Below are 18,797 nucleotides of genomic sequence, written 5' to 3'. Positions count from 1 at the left end.
AGCGCGTAGCATCGAAAAAGTAAAAAATTATCGGTTTACGATCGCGCGCGATCTCGCCCCGATAATTACCAAACGCCGCCCTAATTTGGGTCGCTTAAGGGCGATCACGTTTCCGATAGCAAGTCGTAAATTCCGCCCGGCGATAAACGGTTGGTTTAAACGTTTTAAAAGACGTACGGCTAAAGACGTGCGACCTCCTTCCTGTTTGCCTCCTGCTGCGGCTTCTTTCTAGTCGTCGGCAAATATTTGACGAAGACGACGACGACGGCCGGGTCTTGTGGCACGTTTGACAGCCCAGTTACCGAACTACCTTAAAACAATGAGACCCTTCTAATTGTCTCGGTCAATATTGAATCGTTTCAAACCCCGGATGGCCTTTTCGCCTTCTGGTCCGAAATAAAAGCCGCTAGCAAAGAGAGGTGTGTTTAAATTTACCAGTCACTTCCTGTTTAAAAATTCAATTTGAAAATTATCCAATTTTAACTAACTAAATTTAATTATTACAATTTTAATTTAAATGATGTATATATTTCTGTACTTAGACAAGCTTTTAAAAAGCTTCTGTTATTTCTATAACATTATCTGTTGTCATCATCAGATGTTTTTGAACAACTGTGGAATACTGGTCTTCTTTTTGCCTCTCTTACATATATTTCATATATTTGCGTTGCATAATTTCCTGGTACCAGTTCCAGTGTAGAACCATATCCCCTAGTCAATATTTTAGGAAGTGCTCGGTGTCTGGAAAACGATTCGTACGTTAATACTTCAGCAGTTATCCACTGCTGTGGTATGATGGAATTTTATATCAATACTGAAGTCTAAGTACGGTTATACATAACAAATACTTATCTAGGTATTAACTTAGGTTTGGCATGTTTCCGAATTTTGGCATGCAATAGCCATTATTATCCAAAAGCCAAGAACATACTTTGAAAACCTTGTATTTTGGGTCGTCTTTTTGGTAGACTCGCCAGACTGTACCAGAAGATATTTTAACATCACAGATCCGCCACCATTCTTTGCCACAGTCTCAGATTCTTTAACTGCAGATAATCATTTTCTCTCTTTAAAAATATGGCTTGCGATCTAACCGAAAGATTTACAGACCATACGCATCGCAAAGTATATTTCTAATAGTTAATGTAGCAATTTTTTTATAACTTATTTTTAGCACCATTCCTGTTTTGGTACACTAAGGAAGAGATCTGCCTTTATTCCTTTACATGTTGCTATATTTTATGGCAAGTTATAATAAGAGCAATAAAAAGAAATGAAGACTCCATTAGCAAAAGTGCTGCAGCTGGATGTTCTAGGAGCATGAGCACAATTTCTTATATACAGGATGTTTAGAAATTGGCGGATAATGAACACGTGCATCGAAAAGTCGATCGACTCTGAATCGAAAATCTTAATTTTAAAATGTTGTTCTACTATGTTGCCAAATGTGTTTTTTATGAAGATATGATAATAAAAATATTTTAAAAACGAACTTTAAAGCAAAAGAAAATAACTATAAATGTTAAATGTTAAAAAATAAATTATAAATGTTTTCAAAATTCTTTTTATTCTAAATTACAGTTTATTTATCAACAGATATTGAATATTAATGATGATCCGAACTTTGAGAACCTCATATATTATAATGGAAAAATGCTTATAAGACACAACTCAAAAGAGGATTACAATTTAAAAAATTAGAAATATTTATTTATGAAAAAAGTGAGAATTAATCACCTATTACTTTTTCAGCTGAAAAGAAACCATATTTTTCTGTAAACCATGTTTGGTTACAAAATCTCAAACAAAGACGTACTTTCTCATAACGTGTCTGTCGATTCACGCATGGTGGAACATAATCTAGCAAAATTCGCTGTAGTATTTCCTTCTGATCATTTCTTAAATGCTGGTGAGATCCGGTTATTTTGAAAACAAATACCAGAAAGAACCAATTTGGCAAAAGATCATAGATTAGCCAGTGGCTATAAAGCAGCAACTCTTCGGGTGAATGATGCATGAATGTTCTGAATGTTTATGATTATCGTAAGATAGAGGTTATTGCATTAATGATGGAGAAGAAATTGGCCCAACCCAACCCAACCCAACCCTTTTTTTTGTTTATACAGGAGGAAAAATCTCCGCAGTTCGGTCGTTTCAAGCTTGGGCATATCTCTTATACTCTTCTTTCCTTTTTTCCTTTCCTCTTTTTATTCTCTTATAGATCGTGTGTCCTTCATATGTTTCACTCTTGCTTTTTCTCCTCCGACTGCTTCGCCTGAATCACCCCTCTCACATATCCGTCCACAATTTCCCATTTTTCCTCGCTTTGTGGCATAGTCTCTATGATATTTTCCGAGCTTAATTCCCTTTCCAGTTTGGAGTTCATTTCTCTCGCCATGTTCATCCATCTTGGACAGAGATGAAATGTATGAACCACATCATCAATCTCTCCGCAATACACGCACTGGTTTCTCTAGATTCAGCAGATCCCTTGTACTTACTTCCCTCTTTTGGTCAGTATTAGGGTCCTTCCAGCCATATTACCTTGGAGGCAAAGGCTGGAATTTGTCCTGGTTGTGCTGCCCTGATTCCACTCATGCAAATCTAGATATCTCCAAAAATGGATAACTTTAATGTTTGGAGGGCCACGCAGTCGCATAGAATGTGTTCCGCCGATTCCTCCTCCTCACCGCATCTTCTACTGATGTCGGTGTCACTTATTTCCATGTTCAGTAAGTGCTTCTGTAGATGCCAGTGTCCAGTGATTAGACCTATGACCAAACATAGGTTCTTCCTGGACAGCCTCATAAATAAATGTGTTCTTTTAGGGTCAGGGTACATCAGAGCCTCCTTGGTTTGACGACATCCTGGTGTTCTGTTCCAGTAAGTTAGAAACTTCTTCCGTGTTTCCTCTTTTTGATGCTATATTAAAGACCTTATTGTTGGGGCGATGTATGGTTCTGGCGATCAAAGGAGGTAACTTTCCTTGTCAATTTGTCCACCATGTCACGAAGCTTATTTCCCGAATGACACTTTGTCCAACAGATCGTAATCTCATTACTAGCAGCTGCCTCGTAAAGATTGTTATGGCAGTCCTCAAGCAACGAGGCTTGTTTGCAAACAGAATATATTATAATTTCTTTGTTACTAATTTTCTTGGAAATTTCCTCAGCCGCCAGAAAAATGAGCACCAGCTCCGCTTGGAGTGCGGTGGCCCAAATTCCCAGCGGTTTAGAAACTTTTATTGTTGGTTCGACGGAATAAACCGAATCACCAAAGCCAGTTATTAATAATCTTTGAGAGTTTATCAAATTATTAAGAAAATGTTAATATTTTTTGTTTCAAGAAACCTTTGAATTAAAAAAGAAAGTACCTAACTATAAGTTATTGAAACTCTTATTTTTAATTCTTTATCTTAACTCTTAACATAAATTAACATTTTTAATTTTATCTTTTTAATCTCTTTTATATCACATAAACCAAAAAATTATCAGGGAGTAAAAATCGAGACCTACCTGAACCTTCTTGTACGAAACCGTTAATATCGTTTTAAATAGGCGTCGGCTGCTTATAATTAAATGATTATTTATTCGAGCAGAATACGACGACGGCAAGAAGCGTCGAATTTATGTTCGCATACGTTCGAATCGCACATATCACACGCTAACGCTAAGCTCCTAAATAAAGTTAAGTTACGATTCGCCTACCGTATTTAATTAAATCTTATTAAAAAAACCGAGCCGAGCGTTTCGGATTAACGGTTAATTTATGTTTTAGACCTGGTCAACCCAACGATGCCGACTCACATAAATAATTTTAAATATTAAATAAATGCATATCTTTTAATTTTTTTTTGTTATGAAATTTTGATTTTAAAATAAAACATAATTAACTTACCTTTTCGTGATGATACCTCTGCACCTGTCTATCTAGGACAAATGTTTATTTAATAGATAGGCAGGAAAAGTAATTTCCTGTATTTACCCGTATCAATTTAACGTTTACGTTAAGTAGTTCTAATGATGTTTATGTTCTGTCATTGGCTACTACTTTAACTGATTTTAGATTAGGTAAAAATAAAAAAGAAAAAAACCAATTTCATTTGGAATATGTTTATTTCACATATATAATAGCGATAAAGAGAAAAAAGGGGGATTCTTTTATACAATAATTTTAATAGGATTATTTATTTTATATACAACAAATAAGTTTTTTTACTATTTAAATCTTTAAAATCTTCGTAATGTTAATCGCAGTTTTACGTTAAGTTTGTATAAAAGAACGAAAAATAAAATTATTTAGTAATATATTGCAAGTACCCGTTAGAAAATGTAAAAAGAAATAAAAATTTTTTTTTGTTTGGAAAAAATTAAAATTATTTTGTTTAGTTTTGTACGTTTTCTTTCTAAATTATTTTAAAGGCCAAAAACCAGAAGAAATGAAACGTAAAACTTTTCTTTTATGTAGCAATAATAACACCAAGTATTTGTTGTTAAAACATTTTAACTAATATGGACACATTTTTCTCTCTCTCTTACAATTTTAATAAATTGAAATAACTTATTTTATCACTACCTATTTACACATTTGTACATGTTTTTCGTCTTAAAACCTTTCGATGTCTACATATTTATAATTATTAATTAATAGATAAATAGTTCGTATAAAAAAAATAATAAAAAAAATTGTAAAAGGCGAACAACTTTTTAAGTACGTAATCTCAGGAGCACACATTCTCGGTCCATCCAATTTATTTAAAATTTTTGTATGTACACGATCAATCACAAAACACGACTCGAAATAAAAGTAAATAAGAGAACTATTTCTCGGGTGATATCACCAAGTTCTTCGGACAATCATCGTCGCTAACCAAAGCTTTTTTCTTTAACAACCCCAAATCTTGAACGTTCTCTAAAAAACTCTTGTGCGCCGTTAACATTTTCGTACTTTCCACGTCTTTTTTTAATTCTTCCATGTCCCGTTTAAGTTTCGCCCGCCGATTTTGAAACCACGTTATCACCTGGGCGTTGGTTAATCCCAAACTGGAGGCAATCTCATCTCTATCGGCCGGACTTAGATATTTTTGATACAAGAATCGTTTCTCCAATTCAAAAATTTGATGATTGGTGAACGCCGTTCTTGATTTCCTTTTCTTTTTCGGCTGTTGTCTCGAATTGAAAAGGTTTAGGTGACTCTGCCCATCTGTAAATAAAAGGAAGAAATTAAACTTCTCATAAATCAGCGGAATGAGATTGATGAAATCAGTGTTTATAAAGGGGGAGGAGGGTCGTTAATACGACAATATGTTGACTTAATACGTATTAATGGTTTGTACCGGAGGGAGAAACGTCCCCTTGTTGTAATCCGGGTAATAAACCAGAGGTAATGTAGTGGACCGTTATTTGCAAGGATAATCGACAAATTCACCCCTGAAAATTTATTTTCCACCTCTTTATATTAACATTTATTATTAAAATTTCTCTTGGTTTATTAACCGTGATGGTATTTTTATTTGAACCTATAAATATTACTTTTTTTTATTGTCGTGGTAATAAAATAAATCTGTATTAATATAGCACGAACTATATAACTTGAGTTATTCCTCAAGTTGTTCTATTCCATGCTCATAGATAAACTCAGGGCTTTCTTAGAGTTGTCTATACCATTTATATATCAAGAACTAACACTAGACCTAGAACTAGAATCATTCGGGTTTAGCCGTCTTAAGAGACGCAAGGCTAAACTCGAATGTTTCTAGTTCTAGGTGTAGTGTTAGTTCTAGTGACAGTGCTAGGTAGCTCAAATGCTAAAACAATCGTATCTCAAGCACGAATTGAGATATAATGATGAAATAAAAAACATTTCAAAGCAAACTTAATGAAGATTTAATGTGTTAAAAATAATTTCTTAGTTTTTATAAACCTCGTAGTTACGATTGTTTAAACTCAACTCTGCAATTTTTATTATTGTAGATTTTAAGTGTAATGATAAAACAATCGTATCTCAAGCACGAATTGAGATATAATGATGAAACAAAAAACATTTTAAAGCAAACTTAATGCAGATTTATTGTGTCAAAAACATTTTCTTAGTTTTTATAAACCTCGTTGTTACGATTGTTTAAACTCAACTCTGCAATTTTTATTATTGTAGATTTTAAGTGTAATGATAAAACAGTCGTATCTCAAGAACGAATTGAGATATAATGATGAAATTAAAAACATTTTAAAGCAAAATTAATGAAGATTTAATGTGGCAAAAATAATTTCTTAGTTTTCATAAACTTCGTTTTTACGATTTTTTAAACTCAATTTTGTAATTTTTATTACTATAGATTTTAAGAGGAATGCTAAAAAAGTCGTATCTCAAGAACGAATTGAGATATAATGATAAAATAAAAAGCATTTTAAAGGAGACTTAATGAAGATTTAATGTGTCAAAAATAATTTCTTAGTTTTCATAAACCTCGTTTTTACGATTGTTTAAACTCAACTCTGTAGTTTTTATTATTGTAGATTTTAAGAGCAATGCTAAAAAAGTCGTATCTCAAGAACGAATTGAGATATAATGATGAAATAAAAAACATTTCAAAGCAAACTTAATGAAAATTTAATGTGTTAAAAATAATTTCTTAGTACTCATAAATCTCGTTGTTATGATTTTTTAAACTTAATTCGGCAATTTTTATTATAGTAGAGTTTAAGAGTAATGCTAAAACAATCGTATCTCAAGCACGAATTGAGATATAATGATGAAACAAAAAACATTTTAAAGCAAACTTAATGCAGATTTATTGTGTTAAAAATAATTTCTTAGTATTTATAAACCTCGTTGTTACGATTGTTTAAACTCAACTCTGCAATTTTTATTATTGTAGATTTTAAGTGTAATGATAAAACAGTCGTATCTCAAGAACGAATTGAGATATAATGATGAAATTAAAAACATTTTAAAGTAAAATTAATGAAGATTTAATGTGTCAAAAACAATTTCTTAGTTTTCATAAACTTCGTTTTTACGATTTTTTAAACTCAATTTTGTAATTTTTGTTACTATAGATTTTAAGAGCAATGCTAAAAAAGTTGTATCTCAAAAACGAATTGAGATATAATGATAAAATAAAAAGCATTTTAAAGCAAACTGGATGAAGATTTAATGTGTCAAAAATAATTTCTTAGTTTTCATAAACCTCGTTTTTACGATTGTTTAAACTCAACTCTGCAGTTTTTATTATTGTAGATTTTAAGAGCAATGCTAAAAAAGTCGTATCTCAAAAACGAATTGAGATATAATGATAAAATAAAAAGCATTTTAAAGGAGACTTAATGAAGATTTAATGTGTCAAAAATAATTTCTTAGTTTTCATAAACTTTGTTGTTACGATTTTTTAAACGCAACTTTGCACGTTATTTATATTTTCCAAATTCCAAAATATCGTTGGAATGATAATTTTAATTCAACACTATTTGCTTTTAATTTAGTAAAATTAAAAATTTACGTTGTATATTTTTATTGAACTAAAACTAGAACTAACACTAGACCTAGAACTACGTGCGTCTTTAAAGTATAAATTAAAAATATTTGATACAACGTACTTTTTGTTATAACGGATACTCTCTTCCCCGTATTAGTCCGTTATATCGTTGTATTACTGTAATAATAATTGGGTATTGAAAGTCGTTTATTTTAACTATCTAATAATTTTCGTACAGAGAACGTCCCCATTTTCGGCTTTTCAATCACGTTTAATCCAAAACCTCGACTCCAACAACAAAACGGAACAACAGTAAAAGGCGTTCAACTGTGAAAGTGGATTTTTCTCCCTTCGCCGATACAAAACGACTCGACGACAAAAGACGAAAAAGACTATCGTCGTCCCGTTCATGGACGATTTGTTAAATGGGGCCTTCGGGGGCTCGGCCCCCTAACCTCCAACCCCGGACACACCACTGCTAATCGAGGAGCGGTTTTATTATCTTTTATTAGAGACTTTATTGTTAAACGATTGATTTTATTAAAAATCGTTAAATATGAATGTTTTCAAAATGATTAATATGAAACAAAGTGTATTTTCAAGATAACAGTTGTTAAAATAAAGATTAATCGTTACAAATGTTCAGTAAACGTAACGAAAAACATACTAATTTTCGAAACAGTTGTCAAAAAAAAGTTGAGTCAACCCTTAAAACTCCAATAAAGCTCAATTGCCAAGATACCTGTTATTTTCCCCCTGAGTTTTTTTCGAGCGCACGTTACTAATGTTAGCTTCCACTAATATATCTATTATAACGGACAATTCCGGTGGGTAATTTCGAAAAGAATGGTGCTGCGCAGGAAGCCATTTGTTGTTTCAACAGTTATTAATAGCCGTCCGACACCTCGACTGTCGTTTCGTTTCGTCAGGAGAAACGGTGGCGGCGGCAACGCAATAAATTGCCTGCTTTCTTAATTAATCCGATAATAGACTCTTCGGTCCGGGTCTTTCGCGGAAAAAATTGGCCGCGAAATGGAAGAGAGGGCACTTCATGATCTCCGGCTTTCAATCTGGCGGCGTTAATTGGCAAGCACGTAAGTGAGACGTAATGAAGAGCAGCTGTCATCGTTCGAATTCAATATCTCCGGACCCGTGACAGCGTAATAAATACGAGGGCCGCGCTTTGATGCCTTCATCTTCTCTACAACGTTCGCACATTGGACCTCGGGCGTTGTAATTTTTATCAGATGCCGAACGACGGACGCGTGAACATATGTGAACGACGTCAAACGCAATTAAGACGTACAGAAAGCACGTGTAACCATTCGAACTCGATAATATTACATACAGAGCTATTTTCGTAATAATAAATAATAGTTGTGACTTAACTGAAATATAGATAATTAACATAAAGAATGTAACATGGATTAATTTTTAAACATATTGATATACGTCTAATGTTTGTAGAAACTAAGGTGGTCTGAAGTCGATTCCAAGAAACTCGCCGCTGAGTACGAGCGGAACGCATTATTCCCATTAAAATCTGCATAAAAGCCCTCCGAGGCGGTTAAGTGGCAATTCTTGAGCCTGTAATCGCCCGGGAAGTCGTACTCTACTCACATGGCCTCCACTTATGAAAAGCACGTCGCTGGCAGCACCTTTAGAATAACTTCCTTTGGAAGAAATTTGATGGCTTTATTAATACCACGTGAATGAAGGCAAAAAGGATACTTTACCGCTAAATATTTAATGTTCTTTTTTGTGTTTTTTTTTTCTTCTCTTGTGTTCCGCATTTTTTTTTCTTTATTAAATTAAAATGAACTACACTTAAAATATAAGTGCTATCTTAATCTTGATCTTTTCATACAAATTATTCAAGCTTTAAATGCGATAAAAACAAAGATTAATTATAGAGCTATTGTAATTTATTACAATAAACGTAAGTAACAAAGTAAATGTTTGGATATCGCTTCAAATAAGGCAATAAGGCAATTTTGAGTCAATTTTGAATCGCATGTATCAATATAAATGTACCATGAAGTTAATGTTAAGGTGGAACTATTTAATTTGACTCTCTGTGTTAAACATACAGCTTTAAAAATTCCAAATATCATCGAGAAGTCACCAATCATATCATATATACATAAGACTGAAATTCAACAGAACTAAATTTGTTATCATGCCTGTATTCTTCTTAAAATGACATCGTTATTGTTCAATGAAAATTGAAACTATTGATCATACGATTAACCTCATTGCGAAACTGCATATAGAAAGTTATAAATAATATGGTAGAAGTTCAAGATTTTCAATATCTAGTAAGTACTTTCACCAGTTTTCATCGTAATATTAATAAAATAAATTGTGGGTATTGACTGATGTTTTGCAGTGATCTGAAGTTAATTCTGTTAACAAATCCTTTATTGTGTAATGTCCAAGACTAGAATGAACGCATTGAGATTTTGTGATTGCTTTGATTCTTGATGAAAATAATCAAAATCAACTAAATACTAGGCATGATAATGATGAACGATGGAATGAAGTTTTTTAATATTTTACATTGGGATCTTCAATTTCAAACTTTGAACATAATGTTGCAATGAATAGTTGAGAATGCCTTGGATTGACGGACATTATTGGATATCTATTCCTTGAAGATTGATGGTAATTTTATACAGAATAAGGTTGTTGAAAGAATGATGAGATAAGATACACAACCATTTATTGTCTCTGTCATTTATTTTTTTTCGGTCTGATTTTTTTGTCATAAATGACAGAAAATATAGCGGCTGTGAACACTGCAACTACTTCTGATAACAAAAAGTATCAACTGGCTGTTGTACTGATGTTAAAGAGCTGCCAGTACATTTTTCAACCAGATATTTTATAGCACTAGCTCGTTTTTAGATTAGGTTGTTGTGGTCTTGAGCATTCAGAATAAGCTATTTGATTTGGATTAGATGAATCACGATATTATTGGCACATAGCTAATGCAGTGCCAACTCCGTGAATGTTTTCTGCATTGTTTGATAACACTGTGACTATGATATGTTCTTGGTTTCCTAGTGATTGGTTGAATTGTAAATTCATCTCATTTTCATATTTTCGCATTTTTCTCGATATTTATGCATCTGGCAGTAAAAGTGAAAGAGAGCAATATTGTTTAGAGTAAAATTTGCTACAACTTTTGTTCTAAAAGCTTTTCTGTAATATGTTCCAATCCCGAGTTATACCGTTAACAACTAGTAAATTCAATCAGTACTAAATTCAATTGCTCGTCAGCATGGTTAATACGTTTTTATAAACAATTACGACAAAATGGCAACAAAATATGAGAACAATCATTAATTATATACTAGAACTGATGAAAGAAAGATTATGCATAAGCAGATCTAGCCTATCTTATTTTTGTAGGAATAAATTAAAAATGTCCAAATTTTTCAAGTGTGCACTCTGCGCTAAAAAATTTGACAGTATTTAACAAGTAGGATACTCCTCCATTTGTACTATATTGTTTGTGTATTTTCAAAAAACTTAAATCCCCGATTTTCGGAAACAAGTGTTTATCTCAAAAGCTCTTCTAAGCAACTTCAACCCAACCCATCAAGAGATGGGTTCATCGTTTTGTTAACAATCACCATAGAGAAGGGTTTCCACAAACTCTACATTATAAAAATTCTTAACTCGTTGTTACTTAACGTTTACACACACTATTCAAGGGCATAGGAGTCGAAATTTATTTACAAATTTGAATCAGACTCATAACTTGAGTAATTTAAGATGATAATGACCCATATCATATATCACATTAAAATTTAGATTTCCAGTTTGTGATAGATGTTGTAAAGATAATCTGTATATTACATAATTTCTTATTTATAATGAAAATTAATGTGCACACAACAATGACGAAGTACATGATTGTTCAATAGATACTGAAATATGCAAAAAATAACTGTTAAAGAGAAGGTTGTAATAGCAGGCCAGTAACACTTAGGTAACATATAATTATTACTGTTACACAGTTATTGTTATAGGTGCATACAGAAAAATGGTTTCAAAAATTCTTCGATGTTCAAAAAATACAAAGCAATACGTTTAAACATTCTAAAAGATCACGTTATATCTCAGACAAAAATAAGGACACCTATGGTTGTAGTATCAGATGATGCCTCTAATTGTAGCAGAACTGTTTTAAAATGTCATAGTAATTAAATTACAGATAAAGAGTGAAGTACTGCAATAAATTTAGGTTCCGAGATTGTTATAGATGTTGCAATAATGTGTTTGGATGAAAACAAGTAAAATGCAATCTCAACTCATTGAGGTGGATGATAAAATATTCTGTTTGGTTGGTACTCGCGAAACCAAACAAAGAATAAAATACTCTTGACAATGCGTTTGCAATTAAATTTTCAAAATTGGCTCACTTCCATGATTACATGATATCCGTTAATTCATTACATGTGTTTTGCGGTTTAAAGGTGTCCAAATAGATTACCGTTTCATTTGTATGCTTTGTACGATTTGTTGCGAAAAATTTAATCTAATTTATAATAAATATATGAACAATTTGTAATAAGAATGAATGTTTCGATTATAATATATACTTGTTCGTTCTAAGTTAAGGTTTTAAAGTCGGCCACCGTGAATCGTCCCCGTACGAATTCCGATCTTAAATACATGAAGATTACAGCTTAAAACATTAAGTTACACCGACAACGCTGTAGGTGAACTTGGCGCGATAGCGCAGCGGACCAGTTCGTTAAAAGTCTTTGCCGACGACGAATCACCGTCGCTAATCGATATGACTGGACGTCGGCGGCGGCACATCAAAGGGTCGCGTTAGTCACACCTGCCAGTAGGCAACTAGCGACCTCACATCCACCAAACACAATGATTTGGCGATATCCATTAATAATAATAATACCGAATAACTCTCTCGGCCGAGAAGGCCGTCCAAAAAATGAACAAATCTTTGGGCTTGCGGCTAAATGTCGAACAAGAAGACGATCAAGTCGATCGGATACATGCAAATCGAAAATCTAGTTAGCTGGTGCGATTAGGATTGTTTTTTGTGTGCGGGCGGCCTCTACCGGGAATCGAACGGGGACGGTCAAAAAATTAATGGCGTTTCCAGACGGGACCATAAACAATGGAATTCTACGGTTTTTTCGTCGTAATTAATTTATCTCGGCCGTTTTCCAAGAAAACCGGGGAAATGTCTTCTTTGTTGGTTCTCTCAACAAAAAATTGCTCCTCTTCTAAGAATACAATTTTTAACGCGATCTGTCAATTTTATACAATTTCAATTTTGAATACTCGCCACTAAATGATGTACTTTACAATTTAAGTAATCAAAAACAATTTTTTTATTTCTGAAGACAATGAGAAGGTTCCGTTGAAAAAAAGTGCAAAAACTGAGCTTTTTTATTTAATCTACAAGATGAAAAAAGACAACGGTGATAATAACATATTTTTCTTATAGTCTAGTAAACTCAATTTAGTACCAAACGAATGTTTCTAGTTCTAGGTCTAGTGTTAGTTCTAGTGACAGTGCTAGGTAGTGCTAATTAGCACTAGATATCATTACCTTGCATAATTTTATTTAACTAAAACTAGAACTAACACTAGACCTAGAACTAGAAACATTTGGGTTTAGCCGTGCGTCTCTAAAGACGGCAAAACCCGAATGATTCTAGTTCTAGGTATAGTGTTAGTTCTAGTTTTACACTTACACTGTCACTAGAACTAACATTACACCTAGAACTAGAAACATTTGGGTTTAGCCGTATGTCTCTTAAGACGGCTAAACCCGAATGATTCTAGCTCTAGGTATAGTGTTAGTTCTAGTTTTACACTAGCACTATCACTAGAACTAACACATTACCTAGAACTAGAATCATTTGAGTTTAGCCGCACGTCTCTAAAGACGGCAAAACCCAAATGATTCTAGCTCTAGGTATAGTGTTAGTTCTAGTTTTACACTAGCACTATCACTAGAACTAACACATTACCTAGAACTAGAATCACCTAGTACTAGGTCATATGTTAGATCTAGTGACAGTGATAGTTAGCGCTAGTTAGCATTACAGGTTGCGCTAAATGATGTACTTTTCAATTTGAGTAATCAAAAACAATTTTTTTTATTTCTGAAGACGTTCAGAAGGTTCCTGAAGATGACTTGTTAGAATCGAAACCGGTAGAACTTAAAGTTTGTTGCATATTAGGTTGGCAATACCAACCAGTGTGATGTACAACATGTAAGATGAAGAATGACAAGTTAACTCAAGTGAATACGAACATTGTAAAATAAAATAATTCTAAATTTGTTATAATAATGTAGTTGTGAAAATCCTGACTTTTATTGACAGAACGTAACAAAATTAAAATATGTATTAATGGAAAAAAAGTGTAAAAACTGAGTTTTTTATTTAATCTACAAGATGGAAAAATACAACGATGATAATAACATATTTTTTTTATAGTCTAATAAATTCAATTTAGTACCAAACATTAAAAATAATCAATACTTTTAAAATTCTTGCACTAATTCAATTATACCAAGCGTATTATGCCTGCTGATGTCACCATTCGAAATCGTCGATTGCGTGTTTGGGTGTTTTGCGCGCGCACGCAAACTTTAGGGTGGCGAAAGGGGTGTGTTAGGGGGCGGCGGGCGGTGGCGTCAGTTAACGCCGTTATACGGGGGCGGTAGCCAAGGGAGTTGGCGTAGTGCCGCGGGGTGCCCGGAAGGGGGCGCTAACAATAACTCTGAGCTGCGTGACACGCTCGTAATAAATACGGTCTCCCGACTCCCGCTATTTTCCACCCGATTTAATCCTGATGAGAAAATGAGCATTCCTTGCGCTCAGGATGGCGAAAGGAAGAGAGAGGATTTACCCCCGTTCTCAAACCCCTCTCAAGTTATAAATCCGGCGTTGGTGGCGTTTTAGGTGTACCCGTCGGAAAATCTTGTGGAAATAAAGTAGCGAACAATTAACGAACGTTTACATTAAAATTTGTTTTCTTTTTATAGTTTCATAATTATTTAAGATTCATTTTGTAAAATTGCCGTGAAGAATTCGAACAATTTCAAAGCGTATAGATCAACAACGCATTTCAACTGAACACGAAATGCAGCGTGAAATGGTTTAAAGGCTCGCGTACGCGGCAAGAAAAAGTTAATAAATTGTATTTAATACGGGCGCGCACTAATTTAATGGGGTGTCAAAACGGCTCGGTCGACGGGTGCGCCTTTAAAGTCGCGCTGACAGAGTTATTCGTCTCTAAATACCGGTAGCGTTTACGGCGGATTCCCTCCTTCTGCTTCATCGTCTTCCACCACCGCGGTCGGTCTTTCAATATTTCGAGATGGTGCCGCGTATATGACTTCCATGTGGACGACGACGCACGTCTCGCGACCACGACGTCTAAATTTAAATACTAATTAGTCCCAAGTGAGAAGGAATCCTCTCACTAATATCTGCCATTAGCGGTCCGCTTCGGCTCGTAATAATAAAACGCGGCGGATCAGTCGCTATTTTAATTGGTTTTTAAGAGCGGCCAGATTGTTTGGTTAATTGTTCCGAACGCCGCGCCGTGTTTCGCTATTTTTAATTTAGTAATTTATCGCTCCCGACTGGGCAACTTTATTCCTCCGGGGCCTTTGATGGTGATAAGCACGCCAAATCAGGTCTCATTAATGGACCTTTAAATAACCAATGAATTTTCACTACCACTTCTATTCTACCTACTGTAAATTTCACTTAAGATGCAATATACTAAACTATATTTCCATAGAAACTAGGGCGTACCTACTTACTTTCTCCCACATAAAACACAACATGCCAATATAATTTGACATTACAGTTATAGCTATATATTTGTTATAGTTCAATAAAAACATACAATAATCTAGTGCTGAATAACAAATAAAACTAGACTAACACTAGCACCAAAACTAACACTAGAGCTAGAACTAAAAACATTCCGTTTAGCCGTGCGTCTCTTAAGACCGCTAAACCTGAATGTTTCTAGTTATAGGTCTAGTGGCAGTGCTAGGTAGCGCTAGTTAGCATTAGATATCACTGTGTTACATATTTTCATTGAATTAAAACTAGAACTAACACTAGATGTCAAAGATGTCCCCAAGGGAGAGTGTTATCACCTCTACTAACAAAAAATGAATTCAACATTCAGGGGTATGCTGATGACCTGGTAATCACAATCCGAGGTAAATATGATACAATAATAACTCAACTAATGCAGAAAGCCCTACTACTCACCAGTACTTGGTGTAGAAGCAATGAGCTGAACTCGAAGAAGGAAACTACAAATAAAAGTACCCTCCATTCAAACCAGAACTATTAAAATCCTAGGAAGGAACTGTGGTCTCAAACCACGAATGGCTCATTGGGCCTACGTAGCAATAATCACACCCATGATTCTAACGCTTCGTTGGTTTGGTGGCCAAAAACAAAACATAAGACAGCACAACAATAGCTGGCACAAATCCAACTTTTAGCATATCTTAACATAACGGGTGCAATGAGATCTTGTCCGACGGCTGCTTTGGAAGCTCTATTCAGTCTCACAACACTCCGTTTATATATATACAAAAGGATAAAGCTTCAAGTGCCTTATCAGTTAACAGTTTCTTCACTCAAGTTGATGCAGGGGAACCTCAGAGGACACCTCGAAATCTTCAAGGACCCATGTCTAAATCACCTGATTGAAATTAAAACGGACCTCATACCGACAGAATACAATTTTAACCTGCCGTATAAGGTCATATTTAGAAGCAGGGATTATTGGGCGAAGGGTACACCGATACTTCAAAGACAGTTAAATCCGGAGTAGGTACGCACTGATCAGAGCATGTACCAGCAACCTGAGAGAACTCGCTAGGGGCAATGATGTTACCCTATGGTAGGTTCCAGGTCACAGCAACATTGAGGGCAATGAGCAATTTTCCTTTGCAAAACCATCCAATACACTACTGCAGTCATATTGCGAGTTATATGAAATTCCCGGTATAATAAAACTTAATACAATTTCTACGCACAACAATTCAAATTAAGTTGAAAATCTAAAGTTTGACTTTTCTATAAAGTATAGATTTTAATGTATTGGTTAGGAAAAAATCTTGAGGATAACGTCGCGGAAATAATTTGTACAATAACACTGTGCAAGAAAATTTTGGTCGTGGTTTATCCTAAGGTTCTCATCTATTGTCCATTGTTCAAGCGCCACAAAACTGCTAACCGTTTAGAAATAAAAATTCTTTTGGGCTCAGAATAAACCATTAACCATTTTTTCTATTCTTTTTACCACATCGCGAGTTAAAACTGGCTGTGGGCTAAGCGCAACTTCTACTCATAATCCGCTATGATGATCTCTAAATGATATTTTACACCTTAGCTTAAAAGCTTCCAGGTGATAATTCAAAACACTTCATGAACATTTAAACTGAATTAGGATAAAATTGATAATTTTGAGTAATTGCCAAACCTCTCTTTGTATTCTCCAACGTTCAAATTTGCGTGTTTTGGCCACACTTTCTTCTTGTAATGGTCATTATTACTACTATTATCCCACTACTTCAGACAATGGATACTTTATATGGCGCCCTCTGTGTACGTTGGAAAAATTTCTATTTTATAACTTCAACAAAAACTTTCCAAATACATTATTTATAGAAAACAATTTTATTCATACATAAATTTCAATTCATGATCTCCTTAGTGGAATCGCTTACCCTACTTATCACTAGAAGTTATTTTTGAAATTGATGGGATAATATTAGTGTAAGTCTGGGCTCGCCTACTTTTAAGAAAGCTTTTGACTTAATTTATAAACCAACCAAGCATTTTTTACATCTATGATGAGGTTTTCTTCTATGACATAAGAAATATATTCCACAACACATAGCTTTGTAAGACCCATTTTTTGATAATTCAGAGCTGAAAAACATTCTTTTTCTCAGAAAGAGGCAGATGTAGAATGTTTGGCCTAAGCGACTCTTTTTTAAACAGAGTTGGTAAAATGCAAGATTTATTAATTTAACCCCGATTAGTACATGACTGGATGACATAGCTTTATTGCGAGTGACTAGTCTCCAATTGAAACTTCTTGCGATGTTCAGCTTGGTTCTAATAAGCATATCGAATGACTCTAACGGATATAGAGTCATATAAGCCATTCTGAATGATTTTGGTCAAGTTTTTCTGAAATCTTTTCAGCAGCCATGTTAATTGAAATGCTGGAATAACTAAGATATCAAGATTTTACACTGTCTAGTAGTCGTAATGTCTTTGGCCGATATTTTGAATGTCTTTGCGTGACGTATAAATAAGTAGACTCTGAATGAGTCTTTCTACAATTGCTATGGTTGATTCTAGCTGACACTGTGAAGTCATTTAGTCATTTGAAGTTCATTTAGATATTTTAAATTACTTTAACCGATACTTACTGCGCTTTTCCGCAATTTTGTATGACTCTGGCTGGCTATTATTCAGAGATGGCCTTTTTCAAATAACTCCAATGAATTCAGGCATTCTGAAAGTATTTCAAATATGTGCCAATTTTCAACACATCATATCCACTGAAATTTTGAATAACTCTGACAGGCACGCAGTCATTAAGGTTATTCAGGGCGTTCGAAATGACTCTGTCTTCTTTTCTTTGAGTTTAGATGAGTTTTCTCAGTAAGAGTCTTTATGGACGATTCAAAGTAACAAGTAATTTAGATGTTTTTGATGTTGTGGTATTGTGAGGATTAATTGGACTTCATTCCCATTCACTTTGCCAAATAAATTTTCAGTACATAGTGAATTTTTGTATCATTTTCATGCACACTACCTTTTCTACTACAAGAACAAACCTTTGCTGGCTTCCATGACAGCAACTTTAATATTGTTCGACGTCTTTCGCTGATAAGTAGAACATGATGGGTTCCATATTCCTTCATACATGACACCTAGAAATGTCTTACTAGAAATACGCTACTACACTACTTAGTTTGTATCTTGCGGTGATCGCTGTTTTTGCCCTTCATCATTGTTTTAAAACGAAGGGGATAATGGCTAAGTAAGGATGATTGAATTTATCAGAAAAAAGTTGGTTGAATCATTTCTCAGTTTAATACAGATTTATCTACATAGTTAGACATTAGTTAATCCTTCGTTTAAATCGTTTAATATCCAAATAATATATTTTTAATCAAATGATAATCGTATCAACTTAATAAATATTTGATTCTAAATATAGAATACGTGGTTCTACATAAAACTTGATCTTGTAGGTCGTGTAGGTGTCAATA

General features: G+C 34.0%; 1 protein-coding gene across 1 annotated transcript in view; it reads right to left on the bottom strand.

The window, feature by feature from the left end:
- Positions 1-4,740: 4,740 nt before the first annotated feature.
- Positions 4,741-18,797, bottom strand: part of LOC111426002 (uncharacterized) — a 52,241-nt gene continuing 38,184 nt past the window's right edge. Inside the window, exon 2 of the mRNA XM_023060332.2 lies at positions 4,741-5,202. Within this exon, the coding sequence (XP_022916100.2) occupies positions 4,820-5,202 (383 nt within the window). The 3' untranslated portion in view covers positions 4,741-4,819. The remainder of the gene's footprint in view (positions 5,203-18,797) is intronic.

Source organism: Onthophagus taurus, chromosome 2 (assembly GCF_036711975.1).
Source record: "Onthophagus taurus isolate NC chromosome 2, IU_Otau_3.0, whole genome shotgun sequence".
Classification (NCBI taxonomy): domain Eukaryota; kingdom Metazoa; phylum Arthropoda; class Insecta; order Coleoptera; family Scarabaeidae; genus Onthophagus; species Onthophagus taurus.
Note: the sequence above shows the minus strand (reverse complement) of the source record. Positions and strands in the feature narration are given on the sequence as shown.